The sequence below is a fragment of the Charadrius vociferus genome, unplaced genomic scaffold (assembly GCF_000708025.1).
Source record: "Charadrius vociferus isolate BGI_N301 unplaced genomic scaffold, ASM70802v2 scaffold782, whole genome shotgun sequence".
NCBI lineage: Eukaryota > Metazoa > Chordata > Aves > Charadriiformes > Charadriidae > Charadrius > Charadrius vociferus.
In genome coordinates, this window is record NW_009647411.1 from 74150 (window position 1) to 89718 (window position 15569).

General features: G+C 51.3%; 2 protein-coding genes across 2 annotated transcripts in view; both read right to left on the bottom strand.

Annotated features, from left to right (window-relative positions):
* CPD (carboxypeptidase D) overlaps positions 1 to 3632 on the bottom strand; it is a 13173-nt gene extending 9541 nt beyond the window's left edge. The window contains exons 1-5 of the mRNA XM_009880220.1: positions 3437 to 3632; positions 2466 to 2833; positions 1878 to 2058; positions 1126 to 1145; positions 794 to 958 (exon numbers count right to left, since the gene is read on the bottom strand). Coding sequence (XP_009878522.1) covers positions 794 to 958; positions 1126 to 1145; positions 1878 to 2058; positions 2466 to 2751 — 652 coding nt within the window. The 5' untranslated portion in view covers positions 2752 to 2833; positions 3437 to 3632. The remainder of the gene's footprint in view (positions 1 to 793; positions 959 to 1125; positions 1146 to 1877; positions 2059 to 2465; positions 2834 to 3436) is intronic.
* Positions 3633 to 3982: 350 nt separating this feature from the next.
* Positions 3983 to 14581, bottom strand: LOC104282145 (carboxypeptidase M-like). Its single transcript, XM_009880221.1, has 4 exons — positions 14472 to 14581; positions 12801 to 13048; positions 4353 to 4438; positions 3983 to 4165 (listed from the first exon to the last, which is right to left on the bottom strand). Exons 1-4 carry the CDS (start codon positions 14579 to 14581, stop codon positions 3983 to 3985), a joined length of 627 nt encoding a protein of 208 aa, XP_009878523.1.
* Between the last annotated feature and the right edge of the window lie 988 nt (positions 14582 to 15569).

Here is a 15569-nt window from a genome sequence, read left to right on the forward strand (position 1 = left end):
TACGCAAGTTGTACTAATAGCACCGTGGAACCCCAGACACCACCGCTGCTGGAGACCTGCCAGCTCCCTCGTACCCACACACGGTACTTCTGCACTACAAAATTAAACATGCTAGCACAAAGCAACCACCTGCAAGTTACCACAGCTACAAGCCAGCAGACAAACCGTCTAGGGAATAAGCTGTAATACAGAGACTTAATTTAGATCACTCCAAAAAGATAATTGAATTACGGCAAATTTCATAGTTCCGCCATGCAATTCAAGGCAGGGAACCCTCAGGATTACATCTCATTGCCTTCGTTTTATAAATACTACAAAGCCTCTGACAGCCACAGCACTGTATCGCATTCCCAGACCCAGCTGCTGAGCAGCTGCTGACAAGAACCCATTCCCACCTCCTGACAGGCAACGAGCTAGCTGCTCCCCAATGCGTGTGCTCCCTTCAGAGCTTGAGATTAGAAGCTGTGATCCTCCCAGCAGCCTCTTCAACTGCCTACAAATGTGCTCGGGGATATGGTTTCCACCCTCCGTTTCCAGCTTCTGATCCATCTTCCAACAGCACGAACAAAAGGGTTGGTTTAATCTTTCTTTGTGGAGGCCCTTCGGAAATGGCCTTGCCCCTGCCGCAGGAACCCGGCTGCCTTCGCTCCTGCCACCCCACAGCAAGGGCGAGGGCAGAGCGCTCTCCGCCAGAGCTCCTCGGTTCACGCCTAGAACACGGCAGAGAGACCCCTGCAAACTCCCATCCCGCGAACCTCAGGGCAGAGGAAGGAGCTCGGTTTGGCTGCCATACCTCCATGCAGGTTTGCTGAGAGCACAAACGGGTAAGTCTTTAACCAGGTCATGACAGCGAGAGTTTCTGGCTGCGGAGGGTCTGCCACATGGACAAACTGATCCGGGAAGTTTCGGTTCAGGTCATAGTTGTTGCTGTTGTTTCTGCCAACGGTACCTCCTCTGTCTCCTGAAAATTAAACACAAGTTCAAGCTTGCACCCTATGCAAGTTCCCACTTCAGTGCAGAGGCTTCATCCTCTTAACTACACATCTTATGATTATCAGTTAATGGAAAACAGCGGAGAGCACAACAGTGCTGGCTTCCTACAGCCCAGAGCGAGGGGACACCCACACTCCCCTTCAGCAACAGCCCTGCTCTGTGCACAGAGGTGTCCGGAGGCCCTTTCAGCGGCTGTTTGCACAGGCTCTCCGTGCCAGTCAGACCACAGCTAGCAGAGAGGCAGCGAACCATGAACAATACCAGCAGCCGGATGTCACGACCGCAGAAACCTCAGAGCTCACCTTCTCAAACCAGCCGGACAAGTTCTCTGTTAAACCCAAGCAGAGCTCTGCTTCCAGAAAATCATTCTAGACAGACTTGGTTCTGCCAATCTGCAAAAGCCACGCAGTTTTAAGGACTTCCCTGCAGGATGTTTTTGCCAATTTCAACATCACGATAAAAGTCTATATTATCCTTGGACAAGTGCTCTGCAGACAGCCTGGCTCCCAAATCACATGTTACTAAGAGCATGGACCAAAGCACAGCAAGTATGAGCTGTGTCAAAGGAATGTCTTTTTTTAAAATAAGCCTTGGGATAGCCCCAAACCATAAGGGGACCCAAACAGGGGCAGCATATAGCACTGCTGAAGCAGAAGAGCTCTCTCCAATACCTTCAAGCATCAGTTTGACCGCCTACATCCTGCACTGACCCACTCACCCCACAGCACACTCCAAGTCCCTTCCCAGCCTCCCTGTGTGGAGAGCACTTCTGCGCCAGCAAGGCTTCCAGATTTCTCAGAGAGGTACCATGAACCCAAACGCTTGTTCTCAGAGCTAGAAACCCCATAGATGTTTCAGCGCAAACAGCAATACCTTCCTGGGACTTCTCGTAGCCATCAGGGTTCATGGATGGCATGATGTGGATCCGTGTGTTCCGGACCAGGTCAGTCACTTCAGGATCTGTGCCAAAGTTCTTGCAGAGGTACTCGATGAGGTTCAGGAGAAGCTCACGCCCGACAACTTCATTCCCATGCATGTTACCGATGTACTTGAACTCTGGCTCACCTGCATACACACAGCCACACCGAAGAGACAATTATAACCACTTATGTTAAAGCTTGGAGACATCTCAGCACCCCGAGCATTGCTCTCTCAGGCCTCTCTGCAGGGCTGGAGAGGGTTTACCTAAAATTTACCCTTCTGCTTCCACAACACCAAAAATGACGAACACTGTTTCAGGGAAGCCCCCTGGTCTGTCCCCAGAGCTCCACACCAAGTGTAGATGTCCCCAGCAACACTCTAACTCACACCAGTGCCACCCACTGCACCTGGTCGTTTTAGAAAGGATACTGCAAGAAGCAGCTCAGTCTCTCTTCAGACAGGTGCCAGCTCTACGCTCCTTTTTGCTCTACGCATGGTCTCCCAAAGCAAAGGGTCTGTTGCTACTGCCTCGCAAGGATCTCCCACGTTACCTGCTTCATGGATGCCAGGGTTGTCAGAGACCTCCATGACATAGAGCTCCCGCAGCTCCACTGACTTGCCCACAGAGTAGAGTCGGGTTATGTTGGGGTACTCGTTGGCGTACCGCCGCAGAAAGATCTCCATGTCTGGGAAGTGATGGTGGCGGAAGTCCACAGGCTGGATGGGGTGATGGAGAGAGGTTGGGCTTGGGGCCTCTGCCTGCACCGGGGTGGAGGTGACGGTAGAGACAGGAGCAGGAGTCGCTGTGAACTGCGTGACGTTAAGAGCTGGTGGCATTACAGTTGGCTGCAAGGAGAAATCCACTTCTGTTGCAGCTCCCTCCTTCACCTCGATGTTCTCTCTGGTAACTGGTGCGTAACTGTGAAAAAAACCAGCTGGCTTCAGCAAGGAGGCTCTGCAGAACAGAGGCCAACCCCCCCCGCAGCCTCTCCACTACTCCAGCCTACTCCTCCCAGCCCAAATGCACTGGGACGTTAAGAGCTATGCGAGAGGTTCACCAGCGAACAAGCTGACGGGACTCATCCCACTGCCGCCAGACCCAACTACGCTGGCTGTCCTTGCTGTGTCACAGAGGCACAAGTTCCTCTTTACAGACTCACTGGGGAAGAAGCCCCGGGCATATCACAGGGCTACCCCGCGGCCAAGCTACACGTTCACACCCAGACTTGAGTCAACACAAACTCTTACTGCCCTTACTCCACTTTCTCCCTTTACCCAAAAAGTAAGATGCAGGCTGATAGAAGCAATCAAGCAAAGGTGACAGAAATGCTGTGCATCCAAGAACACCCCGCTGCAGATGGCACAGGGTGAACCAACACAGCTGCAGCTCTAAGCTCGAGTCCTTTACTGCTGCAGCTTCCAGCCAAGCCCCTTAAACACACGAGATGCTTTGGGGGAAGAAATCAAGTGAAGGAACATGAGCAGCTGGCAGCGTGGATGCAGGCTGCCACAGAGACATTACCCCAGCACGACTGCGGTCACGTTGTAGGTCCCAGGCACAAGCAGTCGGTAGTAATCACCAAATTTGCCTGCTGTGATGTTATGAGCAATACCGGCAACAACAATGGTGGCGTTCTCCAGGCCAGCTCCAGTAACTGCATCCCTGACAAAGCCTTTCACACCAATGTGGACCTGAGGAAAACAATGACAGAGCCTGGCTGAAGACAGGCAACATCAGGGGAATCATGTCCTCGCCCAGCAACACCCCCTACGCTTCCCCAAAGGCAGCAGAGCAGGACAGCTGCCAGGCAAAGACACACAAGGGCCCGTGATTCAGACAGTGCTTGGCCAGATGGCACGGACAGGAATTCCGGCGTGCACTGGGAAGGCAGCGAGATCTCCAAACTGATCCTCCCTAACAAATCCTCTTTTTCATTGACATGGGCACACAAGAATATGAACATAGCGGGGTTACAGGCCACACCGAGGGACAAAATGCAGCTGCCTTCCTTCCCAGCATAAACTGGCACCCATTCAACTCATGCACGGAGACAGCCTGGCAGAGGACTCAGCAAGCCAAGGTCTCAGCAGTGCTGGCTGCTTTTGAACTTGACTGGAGATTCATGGCACCGAGGTCATACAGGTACCCTGCATTACTTGGCGAGATCTGCGCCGATCGGTCCCTCTGTTGAACACTGAACTCCTCAAGGCCCCTCTGAGTGGGGCTCTGCCATCGCGGAGGATGTGGGAACTGTGGCACAACCACAGAGATACACAGCAGCTTTGTAGCCACCGACCTCCGCACAGCAACTGCAGCAGTTGTGTTACCACACGCAGCAAACAAAGCCACAAGAACAACTGAACACGGTGCTCTCAGACCACCACGGACACGTGGGTTTCACAGCCGCTGCCCCCATGCCCGTCCCAGCCCGCACTACCTTCTCAATGAAAACATTGCAGCAGGACAGCTCCAGCGTGATCTCAAAGCAGTTGGCCCACACGTAGTTGTAATCCTGCATCCCACCTGAGAAAACGAGGCAGAGACATGTCCTAAGAGCAACGTACAGATATCTCTCCACAGGATGCAGAGTTTTCCCTGTCCTTTGGCCCCCCACAGCATCTCACTGTGATGCCACCCCTGCTCTGGAGTGAACAACCTAAGGAGAAAAGTCAGATCAGATCATGGTGAGAGCCTGTGCTGGCGGAGACTGAGCTCTGTGTCTCCCAGTAACCGGCACACTGGGCCATTCAAATCAACCGCAGACACCTCAAAGATGACAGTCCCTTCAGTCTTATTGCTCTGCCAGCTGAATCCAGTAGCACAGCACTTGGAAATTCACATGATTTCATTTCACTGTGAAGACATTTTCCAGACGCTACAAATCCTGGATGCCAGGACAGGAACATCGGAGTTTGAACATCACTGCTGCCGAGTCCTTCACTATGCGCTCCAAGCCACCTTTAGATTTGTGAGGTTTTCCTGCAAGAGAAGTCACTCCACCCAAAATGAGCTTCAGGCCCCGATACAAAAGAACACATTAGACTATCAGCTTGGGAGGTGGCAGCTCAAAACTGCATGATGAAATCAGTTTCAAGGACCACACAGCTGTTCTCCTCAAAAAATCTCAGCAAACACTAGACGAGACGAGAGCAATGCTTCCCCTTCTCTACTTCCCCTGCTGCTCTCTTCCTCAACTCCTTATCCAAAAGTCTCCATTTACTTGATATTTAGAGCAGCCCTACCCAAAGTCTGACAAGGTCTGACATGGTGACAGCACGCAGTGAACTGCGGTAAGTCACCTTCAGGAAACTCTCCCCTTGATCTAGGAGGGCGGTGACACCTCCTTCACCGCTGAGGACTCCTGTGACCCCAACCAGGTCCTGCAAGAGGAGGACACAGACTTGTCCACCTGGGAAACTCGCTCTTTTCCCTGAGCCCTGCAGCCAAGTCATGGGTCTCCTCCCACATTTCCTCTTTAAGGCAGCAGTCTCAATTAATTTAAGGATGTCGCAGCACCTGGGGACAGCTTGCTGGCTCAGTGTTAAACCAGCTGAACCTCCAGAAGCACCAGAAAACAGGAGTACAAAGAACTGTTTCCCAGTATTAAGCTCATCGTGCTATTCTCACCTTTCAGAGAAACCACAGGCACTGCTATGAAACAAAAAGGTCACCTTGTTCAGCGAGCGTCCTGACCCCATTTGCTGAAGTATACATTCAACCCTCAGCAAGCAAACCTGTTCCTCAAACAGGAATGAATCACGTACCAGCAGGACTTGAGGTCTGCAGGTACCAACACTCAGGAGCTGGAGCTCAGACTTCAGCGTGCTGCTGAAGGCTGCAAATGTTCAGCCCTCTAAACATTCATGGGAGACTTCAATAGCAAAAAAAGGACATTCCAAAACCACCACAAGTATGAGAAACAGGTTTCAGAGTCACCCTGACAGATACCGCCACATGACTGTAGCCAGATGTCATAGCCACATGAGAGGAGCGTTCCCACCACCACCAGCAGAACAGGCAGTTGTGTCAGTATGGGAAATGCACCACACTTAAGTTTTATGCATACTGATGATATATTCTGAGTTACACAATCCTATACAGTTACAATCCAGAGAGACCGGCATGCCATGGCCTTGGCCACCACTGCCCAGGCGGCTCCATCCCAACCTGCACAGCAGCGCCTGGGACCACTCAGCCCACAGACCTCCGGCCACCAAGTGAACGACTCCCACCGGTGCCAACTGGACCCAGGGACACAGGCAACGGGTGAGTTGAGGAAGTCCAACTGTCTCTCAGAAGCCCATCTGTCATGGAATGGTGATACATTTGCCCCGCAGGAGCCAGATGCAAACTTCAGGAGGAAGGAAAGCAGAAGACAGCCCGTGGCCACGTGTCGTGGCACCAACATGCAGGACCCCAGCAGGCAAGCCTGTAAGAAAGGCATACTTTGTACTCCCATCCTTTGCTTTGCCCACCAAAGTGCTGCATCAGCACTACGCTAATAAACCTCGCTTGCTTTGTCTGAGCAGTTTCCTAATCACTCACAAGCTCCTTCACGAGCGAGGGACCCTCCACGGTGCTGACCACTTTACCGGTCAGAGTGGATCAATACCACAACGCAAATGCACTACCTGGCATCTGCAGAGGCTGTGTTAATGCACGACCAGGAAAAGATATCAGCAGCGCTCTACCGAGCAAAGGAGTCTTACAATAAATGTGACGGCTCTGAGCACCCACTGTCCCAAAAGGTCAGGGACGGCTGCTCTGAATTCAGCAGCTCCACCGCACCCGGGTAACCCAGAGAGGGACCGACAGCATAAAGTCGGATTTAGAAGAACAGACCCCCGAGAAGATGTGTGGGATGGTACCAGATCAAAGATGTCCCAGTTCCTCTCAGTTCTTCTGGGAGCCTGCTGCTAAGGGAACATGAAGCTTTTATTATAACAAATCAAACATCACTTACCGCCAGAAAGAGAGCACTGCAGCTCGTGCACGGGCTGAGATCAAAACAGGAAAGAGACTTTTCTGGCCAGCACAAGGGGCCAAAAAGTGTTTGAGGACTTTAAAACTCTCAAACTCCGTTCAAGAGGTTAGAGGAACGAGGCCTGCAAATCCCATACGTGCTCAGTTTTATTCGGCTCCTGTTACCAGGCTCAGAAAAGTAACCCACAGCGGGGCTGCTCTCTCGCCCGTAAACACCACGCAGAGTGAAACAATTTGCCAGCCTATAACCATCTGTTCATAGCAGGACGCTAATGCATTTGAAAACATCCATACGTAAACCAGAGCCATTATGAAGCATATTTAGTGCTTCATCTGCCATTCAAGCAAATTTAGGACAGATGCTCCCCCATAATAGAGCAGCAACGGTCTAAATTAGAGCTCGCTACATCAATTTTGGTAAAAGTGTCTCTTGGAGAAAGTAGTCCATTGCATGCTTGAAAATTTGGATTGTATCCACTGCACATATTTGGCCTTCATGCGGCCCCGTTGCAGAGCAGGACAGTTATTTTTACAGCATACGGAATTACATATTTTTCCATATACCATCTGCACAGCCTCTCCTGGCTATGCAGATGATCTGGAGGTGTAAAGAGAGACCTGCCCACAGTCCAGCGTTAGCGCAGCGCTACGTTCAAAGGTCAGAGCCGAAAAAGCACACCCAAAGCAGAGAGCTGTCGGGCTACACTGCTCCTACCCTACTTACCTGTTTGGGTAATATCTGGGATAACTTGCTGGATCAATTCCAGCATTTTTTAATCAGAGGGTGTCTTTTAGCCCACACTGCGTAAAGCTGCAGCCTCCCAAGGAAGCATCATCCCTGCTTCACCGGTGAGGAACGGAAAGCAAAAGCCAGCAGCTTGCAGTCACAGCAAGCCAGTCCCTGCCTGGCAGTAGGTCACAAAAATACTCAGAACAAACCTCTGTCCCACTCCTCGAGCACCAGGACTGCGGTTCAGGCAAGGATCCCAGCCCTCCCGCGGCACAAGCACTGCAGAGTTCACTCTGACAAGCACGCCTCTGCGCCCTGCCAAGCTCCGCACGGGCAGGCAAGCAGGAGAATGCGGCTCTCTAGAGTCAAACCCGGGGATTCAGATACCACAAATACACCACGTGCCAGGAGAAGCCTTCCAGGCCAGCCAGGAAGGACTCTATTTTCAAACTGCGCTATGCAGAAGCCTCTCTAATTCCAGCTCTCGCTGCAGCTGACATTAGGAGATGAGACCTGCGGCTAAGTCAAAGCAGAGAGATGGTCCTGTCTGCTCTGCAGAGAGAGCAGATGGCACAAAGCAAGCCAGAGATGTGATTAACTACGTGGCACAGATCGCTCACTCTGTTGACAGAACCGACTGTCTCGTAGCACGAGACCGGGCGAGCACCAGCACCAAACAGGCAGAGGAATGTTTTGGTCCATTAGTCTGAAATCATTAACACTCAGAGGAGGTGAAGTTTGAGGCTCCAGCACCTGCACCACACCGCCTGGAGTGGCACAGCCCCGTAGCCTTCCCGGGGCTCTCTCAAAGAGGAGGGCAGAACCCTCCCAAGAGCTGTACCACCAGAAGTTTGTGTTAGATGTGAAAAAAGGCATCAGACCCCTGAACCATCAAGCCAATACTTTTCTCAAGAAGAAAGAAAAATTTGCAATAGGAATTTTAGAAACACACAAACACATAAGGGCAGATAATCATGCACATCCCAGAAAGACGTGGCTGAAAACTTCTACCAGAGCTCACGCTGTGCATCCGCCGTCTGCCATGCCCAGGAAACACAGGCCACCGCAGTGATGCCACCAGCACCCGCTGTTCTCAGCACTCATTTGAATTGCTCCGAATTTGACGCCTCTAAAAGCTGTTCAGAAGCTCAGTGTGGCTAGTAACCACAGTCGAAACAACCTAGTAAGCACACATGCAACCTAAATCCACTTTCAACCCGAGAAGTGCCTTCTGATAGACACCAGAAGCCATCTCAAACACTCGGACATGAGTCAAACTAGCAAGGAAAATAACTTCCAGGAAGGGACTGCAAATAACAAGAAGACCTTCCACAGCTGCCCACAAAATACCCCATTGAACATTACATTGAACTCAGTTTCTGAATTGGGCTCTTTACAAAATAAAGACGAGCGTGTCCTTCCCACAGGTAAGACTTAAACAGTTCCTTAACCACTTTCCAAACATCACCTGGACCATGCACCAGTCCAGACTTGCACGTATTTTCTTGATCTGAACCAGCCACTCGGTAGTTAAAAGCCCAAGAGGTTAAAAAGGAAGGAAGAGTAAGAGCGTGTACGACAGAGATAGCCTCGAAAAAGCGCCCCAGTCACAGACTTATCTATAGCAGCTGGAATGCAGAAGCCAAATTCAGCTGTCTGGCGGAAAGCCATCTTTCTCTGTGCACACTTGACCTTAACAATTACTCCAATGGTTTGTACTTGCCACCTCGGTTTGACACACGTAAGAGGCTGTTTGCAAATTCAAATGGAAGTTAATGGGGTCTGGCACCAGCGTAAACCTGAACTGGTAACTCTGGGACAATGAATCCCATAGCAGTTGCCCTTCCAGCATGTTTGATTTCACATGATAAAACGTGGCAGGAAAATTTCCACCTGTTGAGACATTATGTTCTCATTTCTTTGTTTTTCCTGGCTTTCGTTCACTTGGAGCCTGCAGTCTCTCCTGGCACAACCTGATCCGCAGGCCACAAGCGTGTGCCCCGCACCGTTCCCACAGCCGCGTGCTCCGGTTACCTCTAGAGCTCAGCCCAGCCCGGGGAGCTCCCGCGGCGCACTGGGATTTCCCCAGCCTCATTTTACCGCACGTTTTAAATTCTACAATCACTGGGAAAGGCCTCCTGGTCGGAATACGAGCCTCAGCAGTCCTTGGCACAGAGGTGAGCGAGGCCGATGACTCAATGCAGCCACCGTGGTGGTTTTGCTGCTTCTGTCACACATGGCGTGCAATTGACTCCCCTTTGCGGACTCTTCATCCACTACTGAATAGAAATCATAGAACCATAGAACTGTTTCGGTTGGAAGAGACCTTCAAGATCATCAAGTCCAACCGTTAACCTAACTCTGTCAAGTTACCACTAACCCATGTCCCTCAGCACTACATCTACATGTCTTTTAAACACCTCCAGGGATGGCAACTCAACCACTTCCCTGGGCAGCCTGTTCCAACGCTTGACAACCCTTTCGGTGAAGATATCTTTCCTAATATCCAGTCTGAATCTAACGCCTAAAACCCCAAAGGGACACAGTAACTTCACACAACAGCAAAACACACGTGTACTGGCCTCTGCAGTATCTGTTAGCTCCCCCGTGCTCTTCCCTGGATCTCCGCTCCCGTGGGTTACACTTCACATGAACTCCTCAGCCCGGGAGGTGCTCCAAGGGCCGCCAACACCCTCCACGTGTGCATCTCCAACAGCAGTAAGTCGTAAATCACCACGTTGGGGAGAAACCGCACAGGTCTGCCAACCTCAGCACTGCTCCGTTCTGAGAGCTCGTGTCAGCGCACACTCCCGTTGATCTCTGCCCGTGAATCGCCTACAGCCATCAGCGCGGAGCCCGAGACTGCAGCTTGTCACAGCAAAAGGGTTTATTTCCAGCAGAGGCTGGAAGCTGGAGGCTGTTGGATGTAATATAAACCACGGCGACGGCAGCACAGAGCAAACAGGTCTTCGGTTCACACCTTGCTGTTTCCTGAGAAAGGAAAGTAGGTGAAACCTCTGCTCGCTGAGAAGGCAAAGGCAGCCCGAAAGGCTCACGCGCCAGCGCCACAGCCACAAGCAAACCTTGCACGAGCCCAGCGGCTCACATCCTAGCAGGAGGATGAAGAAGTTAAACCTACAGCAAAAAGTGCTGCTCGCCGGGGACAGGGGGACCCAGGCCCAAAGCTCTGGAGTCACCCTCCCTTCAGAGGGCAGAACCACAGCCTGGCAGGGGTTGGAGAAGACCTTTGGAGACCATCTAATCCACTCCCCCTGCCAGAGCAGGGTCACCCACAGCAGGTCGGACAGGAACACGTCCAGGCGGGTTTTGAATGTCTCCAGAGAAGGAGACTCCACCTCTCTGGGCAGCCTGTGCCAGTGCTCCGTCAGCCTCAAAGGAAAGAGGTTTTTTTCTCATGCTGAGACAGAATTTTCTCTGTTCCAGCTTGTGCCCGTTGCCCCATCGCTGGGCACCACTGAAAAGAGTCTGACAACACCCATCCTGCTTCGTTACAAGGGCAGAAAGCCTCAGAGCTGCAGCTAACAAACCTCCCGACGGAGATGTTTGTTGATAACAACTGCCACCAGAACAAGGCAGCACAGATCATCCAGGATATCCTGTTCCCTCGTAAGCAAATTCACCAGATTACACAAACCTTCCTCCTGCTGGACTTTTCACAGCAGCGGAGCGAACCTTGAGCCAGCAAACACCGGGGCTGATGTGCTCGACAGGGTGGAGGGAGGGAGACACCTGCTAGAGAAAGAGGTAAACCCACATCTTGTTTGAACACGACATCTTATTTGACCAGTGAAATCCTGGGGAATGATTCAGCCACCGCTGAAAACGAAGACTTCCTCTTCCAGCACAGAGATGATGTGATCAGGCCCAGTACTGGATCCCTCTCCCTCCTTCCCAAGCCAGGTGGATGCAGGGCTAAGATAGGACTCCGCTTGGAAGCCCACGTTTAGAAAAGACACTGTCGTCTTAGAATTTGTTAAGCTGCAAGCTCTGGAGGACAAACAACGCCTGACTTCACGGCTTGCTCTGCACTCCTGCCGTCATCCCTCAGCCCTAGCACGAGGGAAAGCAGAGCAGTCCGGGCACAGCAAAACAACGCAACTTCTTTGCATCATTTATGCAAGGTTTTTGTTGTGTCCTCACCACAGAAGTTTCTCCACCGTCTGGCGAGGCCACGGTTGTACAACATCCGCTGAGGGGGCACGGCAATGGCGTAACTTCTAATGACACGGCCAAGATTTCTCTTCCCGCCAGCCCACAGAGCCTTTTCCACGAGAGCATCTCGTCACAGAAACTGCCGTTTAAATGCCATTTGCAGCAAAACTGACACACACAGAGCAGCCCACCGCGTGTCCGAGCCAGGCCAGCCTCCTCCACACAGGCAGAGCGGTGGCACCAGGAGGTAATTTGCTTATATTCAGATCACCTCCAAAGCAGCCGCCTAACAGAGGGAACAGGAGCTCCCCTAGAAGCCCCAGCAGAGCGAATTTTGGATCCCTTCTAGATCCCGCCGCGCCGGTGGATGAGAACAGGCCGTGCCGGTTGTTGCCATCTGCACAGGTCTAACAGCAGAGCAGTTCACAGAAGAGCTGCCTACCTCATTTCCAGCGAGAGCGGCTGGGTTAGCTCAGACCACACATCTAAACCATTTTACGCAGTTTTACAGCAGGCTATTCTATAATCATTTACAAAATTACAGGTTTGGAGGTTAAAAAAAAACGCACAGAACACTAGCAGGGGTCTAATATCTTTACCAATAGTTTCCTCTTTCCTGTATCAAAATTTAGTAACCGTCTGGAGACCTAATGACAGTTCATTTGGCAAATTAAGCCTTCCACGTGCAGGATAACTCTCCAGCGACTAACAGGGTCAGGAAGAACCCTCCAGTTTGCTGTGATCTCTTCCCTACAAACACCTCCCAAGCTGTGATTCATCAGGCACTTACTGGTGTGCCTGTGATGCCACTTCCCCTCATTTCAACCTGCTAGAACGCATCCAAAGTTAAAAACATCACTTCAGCCACCGTCCTTTCCTCTGTGATAATCACCACTGGTTTGGATGTCAGCGCTCAGTGGGAGCAAGAAACTATTTTTGTAAGACACTGTTAGGCGATCCAAATGAGCGGAGTTAGAGCGATTCACCAGCACAGCTTACCTTCTACATCATACCACTGGGCACCGTTTGTGATACCATCTTGGAAGGTCTCTCCCTCCTCGCCAGGGCAATTGGGTTTGCCAGTCCTCATTATGGGGTGATGCGACGCGTAAGCTTTTGCCAAATATTTGAACACTTCATCATCAGCTGATTTACTGTAGACTCCTGTGGGCTTATGCGTGGGAGAGTCATCATAGGGATAGCTTGCGACCACTGAGCCACCGTGGAGATTGCCAGAGAGGAGAAACCTGGGGTTGGGAAGGAGAAGAAGAGAGTCATACTGGAACAACTTAAATGGGAAGACGGCTACAGCCGCCCAACCAGTTATTCTGCTGCCTTCCCACCCAAACCGTGTTCTCAGGAGCCTCCAAACTCTATTTGGGATCGACAAGGCAAAACGCCGACTGGACGAGCGGCCCAGCAGAAAGGCTACTTTGGAAGAGGCAGTGATCAGAGTCTCCTCCATCAGCCCTGTGCGGGGAGAATGCCTGTGGAGCTGCAGCTACGCCAAGGCTACCTTAATAGATACGCACTTGCGCGACACAGAAGGGGCTACTGTTGGACAAAGAGATATGCCGTCCTGGGAGACGCATCCCCTTGGATTAACAGCAGCCTCCAACACAGCGAGCAGGACTGTCAGAGGGGCTGAACAGCGTCCAAGTGGCAGCACGGTGGGGAAGTCAGCAGATTTTTGCAACAAACCAACTCTCAGGACTGGTTTATTCACTCCCCAAACTGACATCTGGCATTACGGGAGACGCAACAAGTTTCTTGCTTCAGCCTAAGAAGGAGCCCTCAAACTCGGTGACAGAGAAGCAGTGCGCTGCGATGTACACGGCTCTTCGTCCAGCTTTGAGCAACACCTGGTATGTACCACGGAACTGACTTGCATCAATAAATCTGGATGTGTGACAGAGCTGTTAAAATCCCAAGCCAGAGAATATAGCACAGCACGCCCTATATCACACTTTAATTTGATCACAGGCAGCATAAGCGTTTCAATGAATCCCAAAGGGAGTTGTCTCTGCTCTTTCTCTTTCCACCAAATAGAGCATGGAAGGGGAAAAGAGCTCTCCTTCTCATTCAGTCAAATGGGATTTAGTTTCTGAGCAGAGGTAACGTGACCAATGCCTTTGCCTTGCTTAAAATAGTGCACACGAATTGCATTACACCCACTCCACTATCTCTTATTTTAACCAAACAGTTCTGTTTACTCATTCGTTTTTCTATCGGTGGTTATGTTAGTTTAACAATCGTACCGGCATTACCTGGTGCTGCCAGGCAGAGCGATGCACAAAGCATCGCGTTCCTCCTCTTTCACCCCGGCTTACCTGCAAATACCTGCATATTTTTTGCAAACACTTGCAAAAAAAATAAAAATAAAAAGCCCAAGGTATTTTCAAAATTACATTAAGAACGTGTGTGAATTTACCTAATAACTAATTTTGAGTTGAACCAAGTCTGGAGGGATTTTGATGTAAACTGCTGCATCAGAGCTGTCCTAAAGGATCCTTAGGACAAGCAATTACCGGTGCAGTTCATGAAATTCCTCTAGAGCAATAACCGCCATCCATCACGTTTGTCCAAGCAAATTATGTCCCCTAAAACTGAGCAAACATTACACAATGCTGAACATTGTGTGCGTTGGTTGGAACCAACCAACAGCCCTACAGTGCACCGTGGCCATCGGCCATCCCCTCTCCGTTTCTCTCTATCCCCGTTTTGGGAAGAGGGCCACAGTTCCTCTCAGTGCGTTGCTCATATCCGATCACACTTCGCATTTTGGCTTTTTCTGCACAACTTCACATGGTTGGTTGCACTGACCTTAGTGGTTTGGACCTTCCACAGCTCTCTAAAGAACGCACAGCACAGGAAGAGACAGTGCCCATCTTGGTCGCTGTGCTTCCCGGGGCTGCCCAGGGCCCCGAAACAGAGCGGGGCTTCCCAGGCACCGTCTCCCCTCCCCGGGCTGCCCTGCTCCGGACACAGCAGCTTCCCACCGTTCATCCCCCAGGAAGGTGAGAGCCCAACGCGTCAGCGTGGGCGCTTAAAGCCCAGTCCTGCATTCTTTGACAAGGAGGACAGATGGGGAAAGGGGCCACAGGAGTAGGGACTGTATTTGAAAACGCTGCCGCAGAGAGTGTTATTGCTAAATCCAGGGAATTTTCCATGAAACACGAAGACGGGGGGGAAGCCCTGCTCAACACAATTCTCTGTTTACATGTCTGTACACTGAAGTTATACACTTAACCCCAAATATTCTAAGCAGCCCACAGCTCATGGTGAAAGCATTATCGGCCCCAAGAGCAAGACCCACAGAGAAACTCAAGACGAAGCAGATGAGAAGCTTCCAGCTGTGGACTCCTGGAGAAGTGAGACACACAGATGACCATGGAGTGCCCGGGTGTGTGCAGGGCACGGGCTGTACCCAGCAGGGCTAGCGTGGCTCCTTGGCAGGTGCATGGCAAACTGTGGCCACTGAACCACTGTCCCACACATGCCGGCCAGCACAAGGTTTAGCCCGGACGCTGGGTGCAGGATTGTCCCTGGGTGCAAAAATGGGCCAAGCCAGCGCAGGAGACAGGCTGGGGAGAAACTGGAAAGATGGGGAGGGCCTCTCTATCAGGGACTGTAGCAATAGGACGAAGGGGAATGGTTTTGAATGGAAAGAGGGGAGATTTAGATCAGATATTAGAATCATAGAAAGCTTTAGGTTCTTCCTAATACCTAATCTAAATCTCCCCTCTTCCAGTTTGAAGCCATTCCCCC

Bases quoted from the DNA above. Each gene is read 5' to 3' on its own strand.
- LOC104282145 (XM_009880221.1), bottom strand. From the start codon at position 14,581: ATGCGAAGTGTGATCGGATATGAGCAACGCACTGAGAGGAACTGTGGC. The intron at 4,439-12,800 runs GTAAGCTGTGCT...TCGTTTTCTCAG, and splicing joins CCAGTGGTATGATGTAGAAG to GTGGGATGCAGGATTACAAC. The intron at 4,166-4,352 runs GTAGTGCGGGCT...GTTGTGCCACAG, and splicing joins GCAATGTTTTCATTGAGAAG to TTCCCACATCCTCCGCGATG.